We start from the raw sequence: 13,243 nt of genomic DNA on the forward strand, positions 1-13,243 counted from the left end.
TGTTAGCATGGGGTATATCCATTCAGACCTATCCTAATATATTTGTATATGTGTATATACACACAGATTTTTTTTACATATATTTGGTAATGCTTTTTACATTGTTTTCAAATTTTCTTCCTCCTTAGACATTAAGTCTTCTATATATTTCTAAGCTACCCTATCTATGTTTACTTTATTCCTCTTAATTGCTTAATCTCCCAAATTGGGAGTCCCATAGGAATGTTCATTTCACATTCCTAGTTAATGGGCACACTCTGTTTCCAGAGTTTTGTTGAAACAGACACTGCAGCTGTTACCAAATGAGGCCCGTTTTACCCCCACCAGTCCTCGTGCATTCTCTTGAAGACCATTCGGAGGGGCTGTCAGGGAACACAGCTGGGTGCTGGTGGACTAGATTTGGTGCAGGGCTTGACTAGATTCAAGAAAGGGCTTTCCTTGGGAGGGCAAAGATCCATGCTGGAATCATGGCCTGGAGTTTTCATGGTCACCTGGGATGACCCTTTTAGTCCAATACCACTTGTATCTTGCCGAGCAGGCAGAGACTTCCCAGCCTCTGAGCCTGGCCCACAGGTGTTCCCCTGTGGAGTGAGACTGTGCCCCAGCCTGAGTTTCTTTGGGGCATTCTGGCCAGTCTGGATGTGGACCTGAGATTGTCTCTTGCATGGGGCCTGGAAGCTGAGTTTGTGGTCCTGGCTCTGTGGACATGCTGCAGGCTGCAGGCAGGGCTCTTTGCTCACATCAGAACACCTGACTAGTGACAGAGGGTGGATAACATGGCCCCCTCTGAGACTTTTGGCAGAAGTCTGGGCAGTTTTAGAGGAGACAATCTCTGGCGTTTCAATAGCTTTCTTCCTAAAGAGGGCAGGGTTCTGCCCTGAGTGCCTTGATGCTGGATGGATGGTGCCAGGGATGGTCACATCCTGTTTTTTCTGGATCCCAGGACCTGAGTGGAGTCCAAGTTCGGGTCTCTGAAAGGGATGTTCGCTAGTGAAGGTAAGACTCTCATCCGAGTTCTGAACACGTGGCTCAAACACAGAGCCCAGAACACACTTCGTCCTGGTCGTGTGGATGGGCAATGGCCTGCTGGGTTTCTGGAGGAAAAGACAAACACAGGAAACTTTCCTGAGTCCCTGCTCTCTCTCAAGCACCAACAAGGCCCACCTAAACAGGAATTCGGCTATAGAACATAGAGTGGAAGAGGAAGACAAGTCATCAGCCCGGGAAAAGATAAGGGGTGCTCCACCTCCATGGCGATCAGCCAAAGATCCATTACAAGAATGACTTGACATGTTTCAGGGCATATTGGGAAATATCCCGTTCTTAATTGGAGGTCTCATGCATTGAGATGGACAGGGCTCTTTTGTGTGTTCTTCCATGGGATGTCCATGGCTAATGCTCCTTTCAGCAGAGTGTGACTACAGAGGAGTTGACCCACAGAAGTTGAGAGTGTTGCCCCACTTTCAGTAGGAATATGACTGCATTGGACATTGTCTCCTTTGAGAAGTTGGAGTCAACTCTGCCTCCATGAGCCCATGTACCACATCATGGGGAATATGAAAAAAATACCACACAAAATTGGAAAGAGCAAATGTGAAAAACATCCAAGCTTGTGTCCCATTGGGTTTAAATGTTGATAGCAAATCCCTCAGGCAGAAGGGCCATGGAGAAGAACATATCAGGCTTATCCAGGACACCAAAAGAGCAGGCAACCATGTTTTACTCACCCTTAGAAAGGCACTGGGTTCTGTCACTTCCTTCCATTTGTGTTGCTGCCTCTCCTGGGGTCTCCTATTGGTACTCCATTGCCACAGTCCGGCTGCAGCAAAATAACCAGGGGGTGATGAGCAACTTGTGTAGATTGATACAGCAGGAGTGGAAGCCGTTTATTGTAAGACAACAGAGGTATTTATACATTCCACACAGCTTATCTAATTAACATAAACTAGATACAGCAGTCAACCTATAAGGAATCTCCACACTTAATGGCTTACTGGCGTTACTTCACAAACCACTCCCTCTGGCATTTCGCCAGGCACCATCCAGACTTGTTTACAGACTCTACTATTCCATGTCTGGAGTAGAGCATTCCCCTGTTCCTCTTCTTGCCTGCAGAACACATGATGGTATTTGGATGGATGCAGAGGAGGGAGTGAAATGAGAGGTGTCCGTTTTCTTAGTGTCTCCTGTGCTACCCTGGGATCTCCCCCAAGTCTGTGCCTTTCCTCCTACAACACCCAGTCCCTACGTTCAGCCAGCCCTTCTCATTTACCACTAAGTGGTTCCAGGTGGACACATTGCCTTTGTGTTCATGTAACTAGTGCTGCCCTGACTCCCTCCCCTTTCTGAATTGAATGCACAGGAGAATGAGCTGCAGGCTGCGGCTTTGTGATGTAAAATCCTTGTCTATCTCTCTCCATTGACCCAGTCATTAGCTGCACGTGGATGTGTAGAGATGACTGTGTGGAGAAGGAGAGACACCACCCCCCTGGAGTTTTGTCCCCGAGGCTTGGATCTCACCTTCCCCAACCCTCACCTCTGTACCTGGACCTTGGCTGGCTGCTCACAGCCCTCTGTGTTCTGGAAATTCTCAGGCTTGCTTGGTGCCTGGTTCTCCTTCTTCTTCTTTGGGCCCAAGGGTTGTGGGGCCAGTGCACCATCCCAGCACTTGATGGGGCAACTTCTGCTCTTGCAGTGTGTCCAAAAGCCCCACAGTACTTGCACTTTAGCTGTCAGTGGAAAATCACAAGTTGTGAGGAGACAGCACACCCATAAGCAGCTCTGCCCTTTTACAGACAAAGAGAGATTTTAAGTCTTACTTTCCTCTTATTTTAGGTCAGGCACTCAGGCCTGTGAACCATGAATTTCTAAGGTTTTTAAAGTCCTAGAACACGTTTGTGGAATCACTTATTATACAGAGGCACTGGAAGGAAGGTTTGGATGTTGCAACTTAAAGACACTGGGCCAGGTTTCAACAACAGGACAAATGTTGGGATGCATGGGTTTCAAGTGGTTCCATAAGATGCCTCCTCTCATCCTAGGAAAGGACTAAACGGAGAGGAGTTGCCAGGGCAGGTCCTCATGGGTTGGAAAGGGACAATTGGGTGGTAGAGGCAATCTGAGAAAATGTAACCGAGATTCTGACCTGTGTCGCCCCCTGGCTTCTCATTGCCAAGCCTGAAATGATGTTTTGTAAAAAGAAAAAAAAAAGAAAAAAGAAAAAGTACTCACAAGGCCACCAAACACCAGGAAGTAGGAATTCCAGACTCAAACCTGCCTCCCTAAGGATAGGCTCCTAGGGGGGTTTATAGGATAAAGAAGCAGGTGGTCTAAGGCATAGGGAAAGGGGCTTACACGCAAGGAAAAGTAAAATTGGTTTTCTGCACATGTGTAATCAAACCTCATGATACTTCCTAGAATGAATGTTAGAAAATGGCATCATTAGCACTCTGAGGGTCGCGTTTTTGGCCTTCTGATTTCTAAAGGTCCTCCCTCCATACTTCAACAGGCTCAAGGGAAGGGTCGGTGACTTTAACCAGTTGGAGAGAGACAAAGGCTACCTCAAGGTTCCTGAAATCAACTGAGGCTACTGTTACCATTGTGAACCCCATGGCAGAGGTGTGGTGCTCAGAAAAGCTAACAGGAGCACACTGCTTAGCTATGTGGGATAAGGGCAAGTAACTAATAGCAAGTGAAGCTATAGGGTTTATTCAGGTTTTCTCTCAGTTTTACTCCCCTTGACAACAGGTTAATGCTACTCTGGGCCCACGTGAAAGTAGTTTTTCTAGAATAAATGTCTAAAAGAGTTTTACTGAGTAGTAATGTTTACATGTTTGAAAAATTGTAGCAACTGCCAAATAGCCTCTCAAAAGACCAAATTTTTACCTTTTTACCTGCTGTGAGCACCCTGCTCCTTCCTCTCTAAGGGCCTCTGCATTTGTTATCGCTCTCATTGAGCTGCTTGACCTTTACTCATCTTTCAGATCAGCTCAAGCTTTGCTTCCTTGTAGAGACTTTCTCACCTCATCAGTTCCTGCTGTTGTATCCAATACTGTCAGAATATCAAGCTGGTCAATGCATTAACTGTATCTATACATTAATTATGGGATTGCTTCATTAATATCTAGCTTCCTGGGTTGGTTTTGTTGTAGGGACTGATGAGGCAAAGCACCAAAGATAGCAGAAAACAGTTTTATTTAGCTGCATCCAGGTTCAGAGGGCACAGCTTTTGCTGTAATCAATCAATCCTCTGAACCCTGATTTCAGGTAGTTTTAGAGTTTTATATGTAGCATGTAAGGGGAGGGGCTCAGAAGTTCATGTCTGCAGAATTCACACAAAAGCAGCTTTTTCTTTTACTGTTATGGGCAAGTTAACCCTTCAAGGACAGCACCTGAGAAGAGGAGAGCTTCTTCTCCCCTTTCTTCCCTCCCCCTGCCAGCTGTTACCATGGAGCCCAATTGGCAACTTCTTTTATCTTAAAAATGTAGACATCTCTGTGAAGCCCAGCTCAAGGCCAGAGGCCTAGTTTGCACATTTTTACAAACTACTATACTGGATATGTTTGTGAAAAACTAGTAAGGGGGTGTTCAGCTCCTGTAGTGCTGGTATCTTCTTGGCCAGCAGCCAAGTAAAACAGGGTGACATGAAAATAGGAAGTTTATCTACATTGAACTCTTTTGCAGAGACTCTTTTGCTCATAGTCCTAAAATCAGCCATGGTGAAGATTTCTGGAGAAGCCCAGTTAAAACTTTTCTGTGGAGAAAGTGGGTGCAACTTCTACTTAATTCTCCATTTCACCCTCCTGCAGACCCACTCCTTGCCCTTCTCTGTGCCCTGGAGGTTGGACCTGGGCTCCTTGTCAGTTGGCTTCTGGTTGAGGTGGACCACTGGGAAGCACTTGGGAGAGTGGAAAGCATTTTTTCTTTGGGGGCTGTGATTGATGCATCCTTTAATTCTATAAGGCATTCCAAAATGTGAATTCTGGAATTTCCTTTCATAATTTGGAAAAACCACACACAAACTCCAATACTTAATTATAGAACCCAGTGATAACCTGTCATACCTTAGACATCCTGCCATAGAGAACTTGGAGAAACTGACACCAAATGACTGTCTTTCAGATCCAGATGATTCCTGCTATTATCAGTAGTCATATTCAATTAAGTTGCAGCTAATACGGAATTGGCAAATCCCAAACAGTGGATTCTCCTAAGAGTATAAAGGCTGGGCTCCTCTAGAGTCTGGTCACAACACTTTTTGTCTGCCAATTAATCCACAACCTTGTTCTCTGTTTAAAGGCACCTCATTTAATATATATTGTTGTTTCATGAATGTTGAACTCACAGCTATCAGTACCATGACTCATACCTACATGAGGCTTACAGAGCACATGTGTTTTCTCATAAGGCCTAACCCTGCCTTCTCAGCCTTAGGAACACTAAAGAGTGCTTTAACCCTATGATTTGGGGGCTGTTTTAAGCAACAAAATTATCATCCAGGACATGAAAATGTGCCAATATATAGATCATGGAAAGGATACTCGTTTACAGTATGAAATGAGAAGGCAGAATGTCAGCTTCACTACAGCTGGGGACTGTGGTGAGGGGAAGCCTTAGAATTTTTTGTTACTCTGTGCATGTCTGTGAATGACCCCAAAATGATCAAGTATTGATTTTTGAAGTTGCAAATACATTTTAGCAAGTAGGCAAATTCACAAATACAGAACCTGCAAACAATGAGAATTTGACTGTATTTTGTTTGACTAGCATGTTGGTGCCAAAAAAAAAAATTGTGTTGGCCTGTTCAAGATTGCTGATGCCTCCTCCAGCTTACCACATTTCCCACCACTCCCAGTTGTTTACCGCTGACTGCTTCACACATTTATCTTCCCTCCCTGGCTAAGGGGCATGGGGCACATGAATCTGCGGCTTCTGGGAGGTAAAAGGCCTCTTCTTCAGGGGTGGATCTGATGATACACTGTCTTCTGTGTTACACTGGTCCCAGTGAAAGGGTAAAGTAAAGATCAAGGGCAGATTTAGAGGGAAAGGAAGTTACAGAAAACAACACAGCAGGGATAGGGACAAGGACTCAGCTCCCATCTTCTACTCAGCTCATGAGGAGCCCATTTCTAGGCTCCTGAACTATGCCCATGGAGACAATTTAAAACAAGTTTACATTTCTAGACATCTGGGAGGAAATTCTTTTGATAACTATTTTGCTTTGTTTCAAGGTAAAATGATGATAAAATAGCATAGCATCACCTGGAACATGAGATACTGTGTACTTCTAGTTTCTGACTTTCCACCCCAAAGTTGTCACCAGAGAGACTTTCCTAAAAGGCCAATGGGATCACATACCCCTTGCACTCTTTCTTGATCCTGCCTGCAATGCACATGCCAGGCTTCTTCGAGGGTCCCTCTACTAGGCTACCTGTTTGTCTGGTAGTTTCCATACAATTGTTAGAGGCATAAAGATTTGGTTCTGAATCCCAGTTTTACCATCTACCAACTCTGTGACCCCAGATGAGTCACTTGACATTTCCAAGACTCAACTCTCCCATCTGTAAAATGGTAATAATAATATTTAGCTTTTATACTTACCGAACTGTTAATACTATTTCCTTTTGAGAAACAGAATGAGGTAAGGTATGAGGAAGAAACTTAGGTTTCAGACATTTAAATTATGGAATCATTTAGTAAGACTGTACATTACTTTTGTCAATAAAGGTGTTTCAAAGGTTGAAAAAATGTCTGGTGACATGGCATAGGATGGTGGCTAGAAGCTCAGACTCTAGAGTCAGTATACCTTGTTTAAATCCAGTTCATCCACTTGCTATGTGACTGCGGGAAAGTTGCTTTCTTTACCTTTCTGTGCCTGTATTACTGATTTGTAAAACAGTGCTTACCTTGTAGCACTATTGTTGTAATGATTAGGTGACATACATGAAGTATCTAGAATGGTACTGCCACATAAATAGTACTTAAGAGTTTGTTGTCCTTGGTAATGGATGGTGAAACACAGCATGAATTGAAAAGCCTGCCATCCTCTGCCCTTGCTGCATATTTCAGAGGGTGGCTATGAGTGTTAAAAAGGCACTTGGTTCATGCTGAGCACATAGTACCTGCTGAATACAAGCAAGTTCCCCTCTCTTCTGCCTTTTTTTCCTTTCAAGGCTCAGTTAAAGGACTTTTTCTTTGGAAAGGCTTTCCCATCTGGGCCACCCCCACATTTTCCTTATTAGGACGCTTTCCACTCTGCAGTGCAGGTTTTCTTTTCTGTTCTGTCCCAGACTCTACAAACTTTGGTGGTAAGAATTGTATTGGTTTTTCCTTATATCTAGTGCTGAGCACAGTGTCTGGCAAATAGCAGGAACTCAATATATGTTTGCTGTACTTTGCATAAATAAATGATCTCCACCTTCAAGCAGTTTACCGGGACTATAGGGTGAATAGATATAAACCTTCAAAGTTTTCTTGTAAAATATGAAGACCTAGTTTTTTATGATATTTTGGGCATGAGGGGGAGGATGTGACTGGGCAGCACTGATGCTGAGGTTTCTAGAGACTCAGGAACAGGTTCCTAACCTCTTTGAGATGGGATTTTCTTCCCTGTAAAAGGGTGCACTGTGCCCCATGAAAATGCTTGATAAACACACTGGTGATGAAGTGTCAGCATTTGGGTAGGTCTTCAGTTCTGGAGCTTCTCAGAGGAAAGAAATCAATTGGGGCCCTTGTGGTCCCCTTGGCAATTTGAAAGAGGCAGTATCTGAGTTGTGAAATAAGAGGGTGGGCAGGGATTAGGGAAGTGGAGGGGAGAGCAGACTGTGGGGAGTCATTCTCACACGTGATTGGGCAACTCCCGGATTGAGTGTGAGGCTCTCTGGCTAAACTGTGTCAGAGCTTTCCCGACCCTCTCCTGGTGCGAGAGCCTGTCTATGTGGGGGTGTGACTGACCACTGAACCTGAGGCCAATCACTGACCCTGACCTTGGAGTGCTGCCCCCCTCAACATTCATTAGATGGAAAAAGCTGTCAGTTGGGGGTAAACTGTAGATCTATGGATTCAAACTGATTCTTTCTCTCTTCAAGCTGTACCTCTGCTCTCTGTGGGCACCTGGGTAGAGGCCTAAGTCCTTGGGATTCCTCCAACTGTCCACTAGATGGCCCTCATCCTGTGACTCCTGTGGGTCATTGAGTAAGGGGTCCTGGTTGGAATTTTGGATGTCACTGCAAAAATTGAGGGTTCTTTCAGTCACGAGCCCTGTGCTCCGTGGCCTCCTCTTTGGAAATCCATGTTTCCTCTGGCATACCAGTCCTTGTAGCACTTCTGATCCCATACTGGAACTTGTAGATCCTCCTAGAGCCCTGCATGAGTCATACACTGTGGTCCATTGGGACCTCTAACTCCACTTGAATTAAGTTCCTTTACTCTCCTGTACCATTGAGTGAGGACCACTGTCTAATGTGGGACACCTTTGAGTGTCCTGCGGTCTCCTCTGGCATAGACCTCCCAGTGTTCTCAAGTTTCTCAAAACATGAGAATGAGTTCCTTATGCCTGCCTATTCTGGAAGTTTCTACCCACAGGACTAATCAAGACATTTGCATGTGATCTTTTGACCCTCCCTCTTTCCCCTTTCAAATGTTGCTCCTTATCCTAGTCTTCCCTTCTCTATGATATAAGTTTTGCTGCTTCTTATTTGAAGGGAAGGGTTCAGAATTTAGAAAACACTTTTATCTTCAAAGCCCTGCTTTCAAGATTATTGTCTTCACCATGGACTTCAAATCTATTTGAATCTTCAAGCTGGACTCTGATTTCTTTGATCTCAGTGGGGTCTGCCTTCCTCAGAAGCAAAGAAAGCCTCTTCTTCAACAGGTGGGGAGTCCTCAGCAACATGATTTACTAAGAAGATAAAGAGCATTCCTTGATTTAAATACTAGTATAAGAGGATAATGAGCCTTCAGCTTTAAAAAAACACCTTAATTATATATGACTTACAGGAAGAGATGGATATTAGAGGTAAATAAATCTACATATACCCAACTTTAAAAAAATCACACCATAAATGACTACTATAGCTTTGTTTCCTGTCAAATAATTTTTACAAGTTTATTTTGTAAAAAGTTTCTTCTCTGTTTTAAATGCTTCAATTTCTTATCACTTTCAGCATCAAGTTCAATATCCTCTGTGCCTGAAGCTTCAGCTTTATCAGGGGTTGCCAGACCCTCCACCTTCATCTCCCAGGTCACCCTGTGCCCTGTTGCCAAAAAGCCCAATTACATGGAGTCGCCCTGGGGTCCTGCAGACACGCAGCAGTTCCCTGCACAGTTACCAACCTTTCTCAAGGCCTTTCATCCTGTTCCTTCACCTTGCCTTTGCAGCCTAGCCTTCAAGACCCAGCTGAGTTGCGTCAGCCTTGCAGCCTCTGTATCTTGATGTTTTTCCTCTAAACTGGCTGGTGACTCTGTATCCTAGTATTCAGTAATCTGGGTTTCAGTTGTCTGTTTATCTCTAAAATATTTTATCTAGTCCACATATCTTAAATACCATTTATTATGGTTTGAATATAAAATTTCCCCCCAAAAGCTCAAATATTAGGCAATGCAGGAATATTCAGGGGTAAAGTGATTAGATTACAAGAGTTGTAACCTCATCAGTGGATTAAGCCATTTGATGGGTTAATAATGCAGTGGCCATCATCCAAGGGTGGTAACTGTAGGAAAGTGGGGCTTGGCTGGAGAAAATAGGTCACTGGGGTGTGGCCTTGAACTATATCTTGTCCCTGGCTCCCCTCTCTCTGTCTCTGTCTGTCTCTCTTTCTCTCTTTCTGTGGGGTAGGCTCAAGATGGCTATGGTTAGGTCACTCTGATTTGGTATGTAATCATGTTCATAAATATCCTGATTTAGCATATGTACTAAAGGTCATACATATCTGCTTATGAGTACTTGTTCACTTATATAACCCTTTCCCCAGGGTCTGAACTCCTGCTGGACACTTTTTCTCTGCTCCTAGCTGCCACAAGTTAAGCAGCTTTCTTCTACAATGCCTTGCTGCTGTGAGGCTCCCCCATACCTCAAACCCAGAGCAATGGGGTCAGCCAGCCAACACTAGCACCTCTGAAACCACAAACCCCAAATAAACCATCCTTCCCTTAAATTGTCCACATCAGGTATCTTGGTCACAGGGAAAGAAAGCTGACTAACACACCAATTCTACCAAAGGGAATGCATCTCTAACCACAAATCATGTTGATTGATAGGTTACTGATTTTATCATGAAGAAGCCATTTCTGATATTCACTACTCTAATTAGCATGCTGTTGATGAAAACACAGATATTAGAATGTTTGTCATGGCCTGTCTGATGTAAAACCAAGCTGATCACCTCTGAAACACACATTCTTGACTAGGACAATGGACATACTTAGAGATGATGTTTGAACCAAAGAGCCTATATGTAATCACTCTGATTTGTGATGACATGTTTAAAGCAATTTGCAGACACAGGAGAATGTGCTTCAAGATCTTGAGAACATCTGTTCCAAGGAGCTGCCTTGCTATTGCCAAAGTCTCAGCTTCTGGAATGGACTTTAGAACAGTCTTGAGCTAGAAATGGAGATAGGACCCTGATCTCTATGCCACAGTTTGTGGCCTGGCCTTGAAGCAACATTGCTCATAAGAATACTACTAATCTTTAGAGGATCTTTGTGCATCTTAGATCTTTCCTCCAGGTAGGTGGAGCCAGTGGCAGCTCAGTGAGTAGCAAGTGGGCTGTGTGTGAGTACCCCACTCACTCCCCTAGCCAGCCCAAATGTCCATGTATAGACTTCCATAAAACCTCTCATAAAAAACAGTCCCTACAATCCTTAAATTTTTCTTTTATATCCCCATCTTTTGCAAACTATCTCTGCATTCATTCTCTCCTCCAAAACACACACACACACACACACACACACACACACACACACACGAAAAGAAGCAATCGCCTATCTGCAGAATCAATCATTGAGGAGCAGGCTGGTCTCACTTTATGGATAGCTAAGAAAAATTGTTCTTCCCCTCCTTATGCCCCCTATTTCTCCTACTCTCTTGAAAAGCAAAATGGAAAATTCAGAGTAAGACAGGTTTGTCTTGTGACTTGTTGTATGATAACAAGTTTGAACATAAAAAATTTGAACATAAAAAAATCAAGTGCATGAGGCCCTTATCAATTAAGATGTGTTTGGTGTCAATGAACAGAAAACACAGGTTAAAATGGAACAGATAGAATGAGAATATTTTATCTTACTTAGCAAGAAGTCCTGATGTAGGACAACTGTGGGGCTGAATAGTGGCTCAAACAATATTATCAAAAAACTAGATTCTAGGGCTGGGGTTAGCTCAGTCAGAGAGCAATTGCCTAGCATGCATAGGGTCCTGGGTTTTATTGCCAGTGCAGAAAACAAAAGCAGAACCAGATTCTTCCCACCCTTTCACTTCACCATCCTGTCATAAAAGCTTAACTCCCTTCCCATTACAAAAGGGCTGCCAGCATTCCAGGCTTCCTATGCAGACATGACAATGCCTAATAGATAAGAGGAATTTTTGTTTAACATGCTTTTTGGTTCCCCTTTCTTCTCTTATTCCCCATTTTCCTTCTGTTTTTTTTTTTCCAGAACTCAATTTTATGCCCATGCTCAGATCCACCCACAAAGGAATTGGGACAATTGGATTGGCTTGAGGCAATACCAACATTCACCCTTGGAGCTGAGATGTCCAAGAAGAAAGGGTTTCTGTGGTCACCTGAGATGTAGGTGGCTGGTGTGGACAATGCAGAAGTGGGACAGGGGCACACTGTGCTTTGTTGAGGAGTTGGTCTTCATTTCATCTGTCACACTATATGTACTCAGTAATAGTCTTGAAACTAGAATCTGTACTTTAAACTGAAACCGTTTTTCATTTACCATTGCTTTCTACTGTGTATCTCCTAAGGATGCCTAAGTGAAAAGGATAAGATCACTTATCTCCCTGTTTCCTCTGGGAAAGACTCTATGGGGTGTCAGCAAGATTGTCTGATGGAACCACTTATAACAGCAGGGCTCAGGCGCTTCTTAGGGACTCAGGTGCATGCTTCTTCAGGAGGCCACAACTGGACCTGAGCAGGGTCCTGATCCAGGAAATCCTAGAGCCAGGGGCTGGGGACACCCCTTCTTATCCCAGGCCACCTGCAGGTTGCTTTCATTGCTGAGTATTGCTGGAAATCCAGGCAGCTTCAGGAGGCATATACATCCTCCCCCAAAGAGAGTTACTCGCATTTTCCCAAAGTAATCTTGCCCCTGGTAATTTTTATTTTGAACAAGTATTAGATGCTTGCACTGTGACTTGTAGTCTTTGCACTTCACATTACTTTCTATTTTAGTATGGACTGGAAATTCCAAGGTAGTGTCGTGGGATTCCTTGTCTGGAGCACTCTTGAAGATGCTAAAAGAGAAGTGTATGACCAGCTAACCTTTTGAGGTCTCCAAGAGGAACATATAGAGAGAGGGTGTCCACATAGACCAGGCTGGCTGCCCTGCACAGGGGAGGGAAATAGAATTTGTTGTGAGCCTACTGCAGGCCAGGGGTTCTGCAGCCATATCTTTAGTCTGTTCCACAGAATTGACACTTGGGTTCATAACATCCGCCATTTTGCAGGTGTGGAAACTGAGTTTCAAAGAAGGTTGAGGAACTTGCTCTAAGTGGGATTTGAGCCCATGCATGCTGCCTCTAAAAATCTAAGCTTTTACCAGTGCATAATGCCAAGATCTTGCAGAGGTGAATAAGGCTAATTGTCCTAAAGTCCTTGTGCTAAAAGGTGACTGACCTCCATGTTAATGAAACCCCTGAGTCTGGGGCCTCTGTTGCTGTCATAGTCTTACCTTATCTTGGTGGAAGCAACTGGGAAGGCAGGGCAGGCTGTGTGTATGTGGTGTAGTGGTAGGGATGTTGGTGGCAGAGGGACCTACAAGTAAGTTTTGCTGCACACCTTTGATCTCCTTGCTATTCAGTATTTGGAGCAGTTGCTCCCTGGGGACTCTCCCTTTGGGCTTCACATTTGCAGAGAAATTCAGGCTAAAGGCAGGCAGGCTGTGAGTTCTGAGCTTCAAACTAGATCAGGAATAAGAAGATGACAGCTCCCCTCTGAATGAGATGTTCTGGGAGCTGAAAAGACACAATGAATTCCCGGAGATTTTTTTCTCCCTTTTGTCTGAGATGATTTTCTCTTTC

General features: G+C 44.0%; 1 protein-coding gene across 1 annotated transcript; it reads right to left on the bottom strand.

The window, feature by feature from the left end:
* Positions 1-365: 365 nt before the first annotated feature.
* Positions 366-12,663, bottom strand: LOC143388667 (protein FAM90A26-like). The gene is made up of 3 exons (XM_077108204.1): positions 12,588-12,663; positions 2,545-2,729; positions 366-1,094 (listed from the first exon to the last, which is right to left on the bottom strand). Exons 1-3 carry the CDS (start codon positions 12,661-12,663, stop codon positions 366-368), a joined length of 990 nt encoding a protein of 329 aa, XP_076964319.1.
* Positions 12,664-13,243: the final 580 nt, after the last annotated feature.

This window comes from Callospermophilus lateralis, unplaced genomic scaffold, assembly GCF_048772815.1.
Source record: "Callospermophilus lateralis isolate mCalLat2 unplaced genomic scaffold, mCalLat2.hap1 Scaffold_196, whole genome shotgun sequence".
NCBI classification, from domain to species: domain Eukaryota; kingdom Metazoa; phylum Chordata; class Mammalia; order Rodentia; family Sciuridae; genus Callospermophilus; species Callospermophilus lateralis.

Bases quoted from the DNA above. Each gene is read 5' to 3' on its own strand.
- LOC143388667 (XM_077108204.1), bottom strand. From the start codon at position 12,663: ATGGCGGATGTTATGAACCCAAGTGTCAATTCTGTGGAACAGACTAAA. The intron at 2,730-12,587 runs GTAGGCTCACAA...TTCCACTGACAG, and splicing joins TGCAGAACCCCTGGCCTGCA to CTAAAGTGCAAGTACTGTGG. The intron at 1,095-2,544 runs GTACAGAGGTGA...CTTTTCCTCCAG, and splicing joins AGCAGCCAGCCAAGGTCCAG to AAACCCAGCAGGCCATTGCC.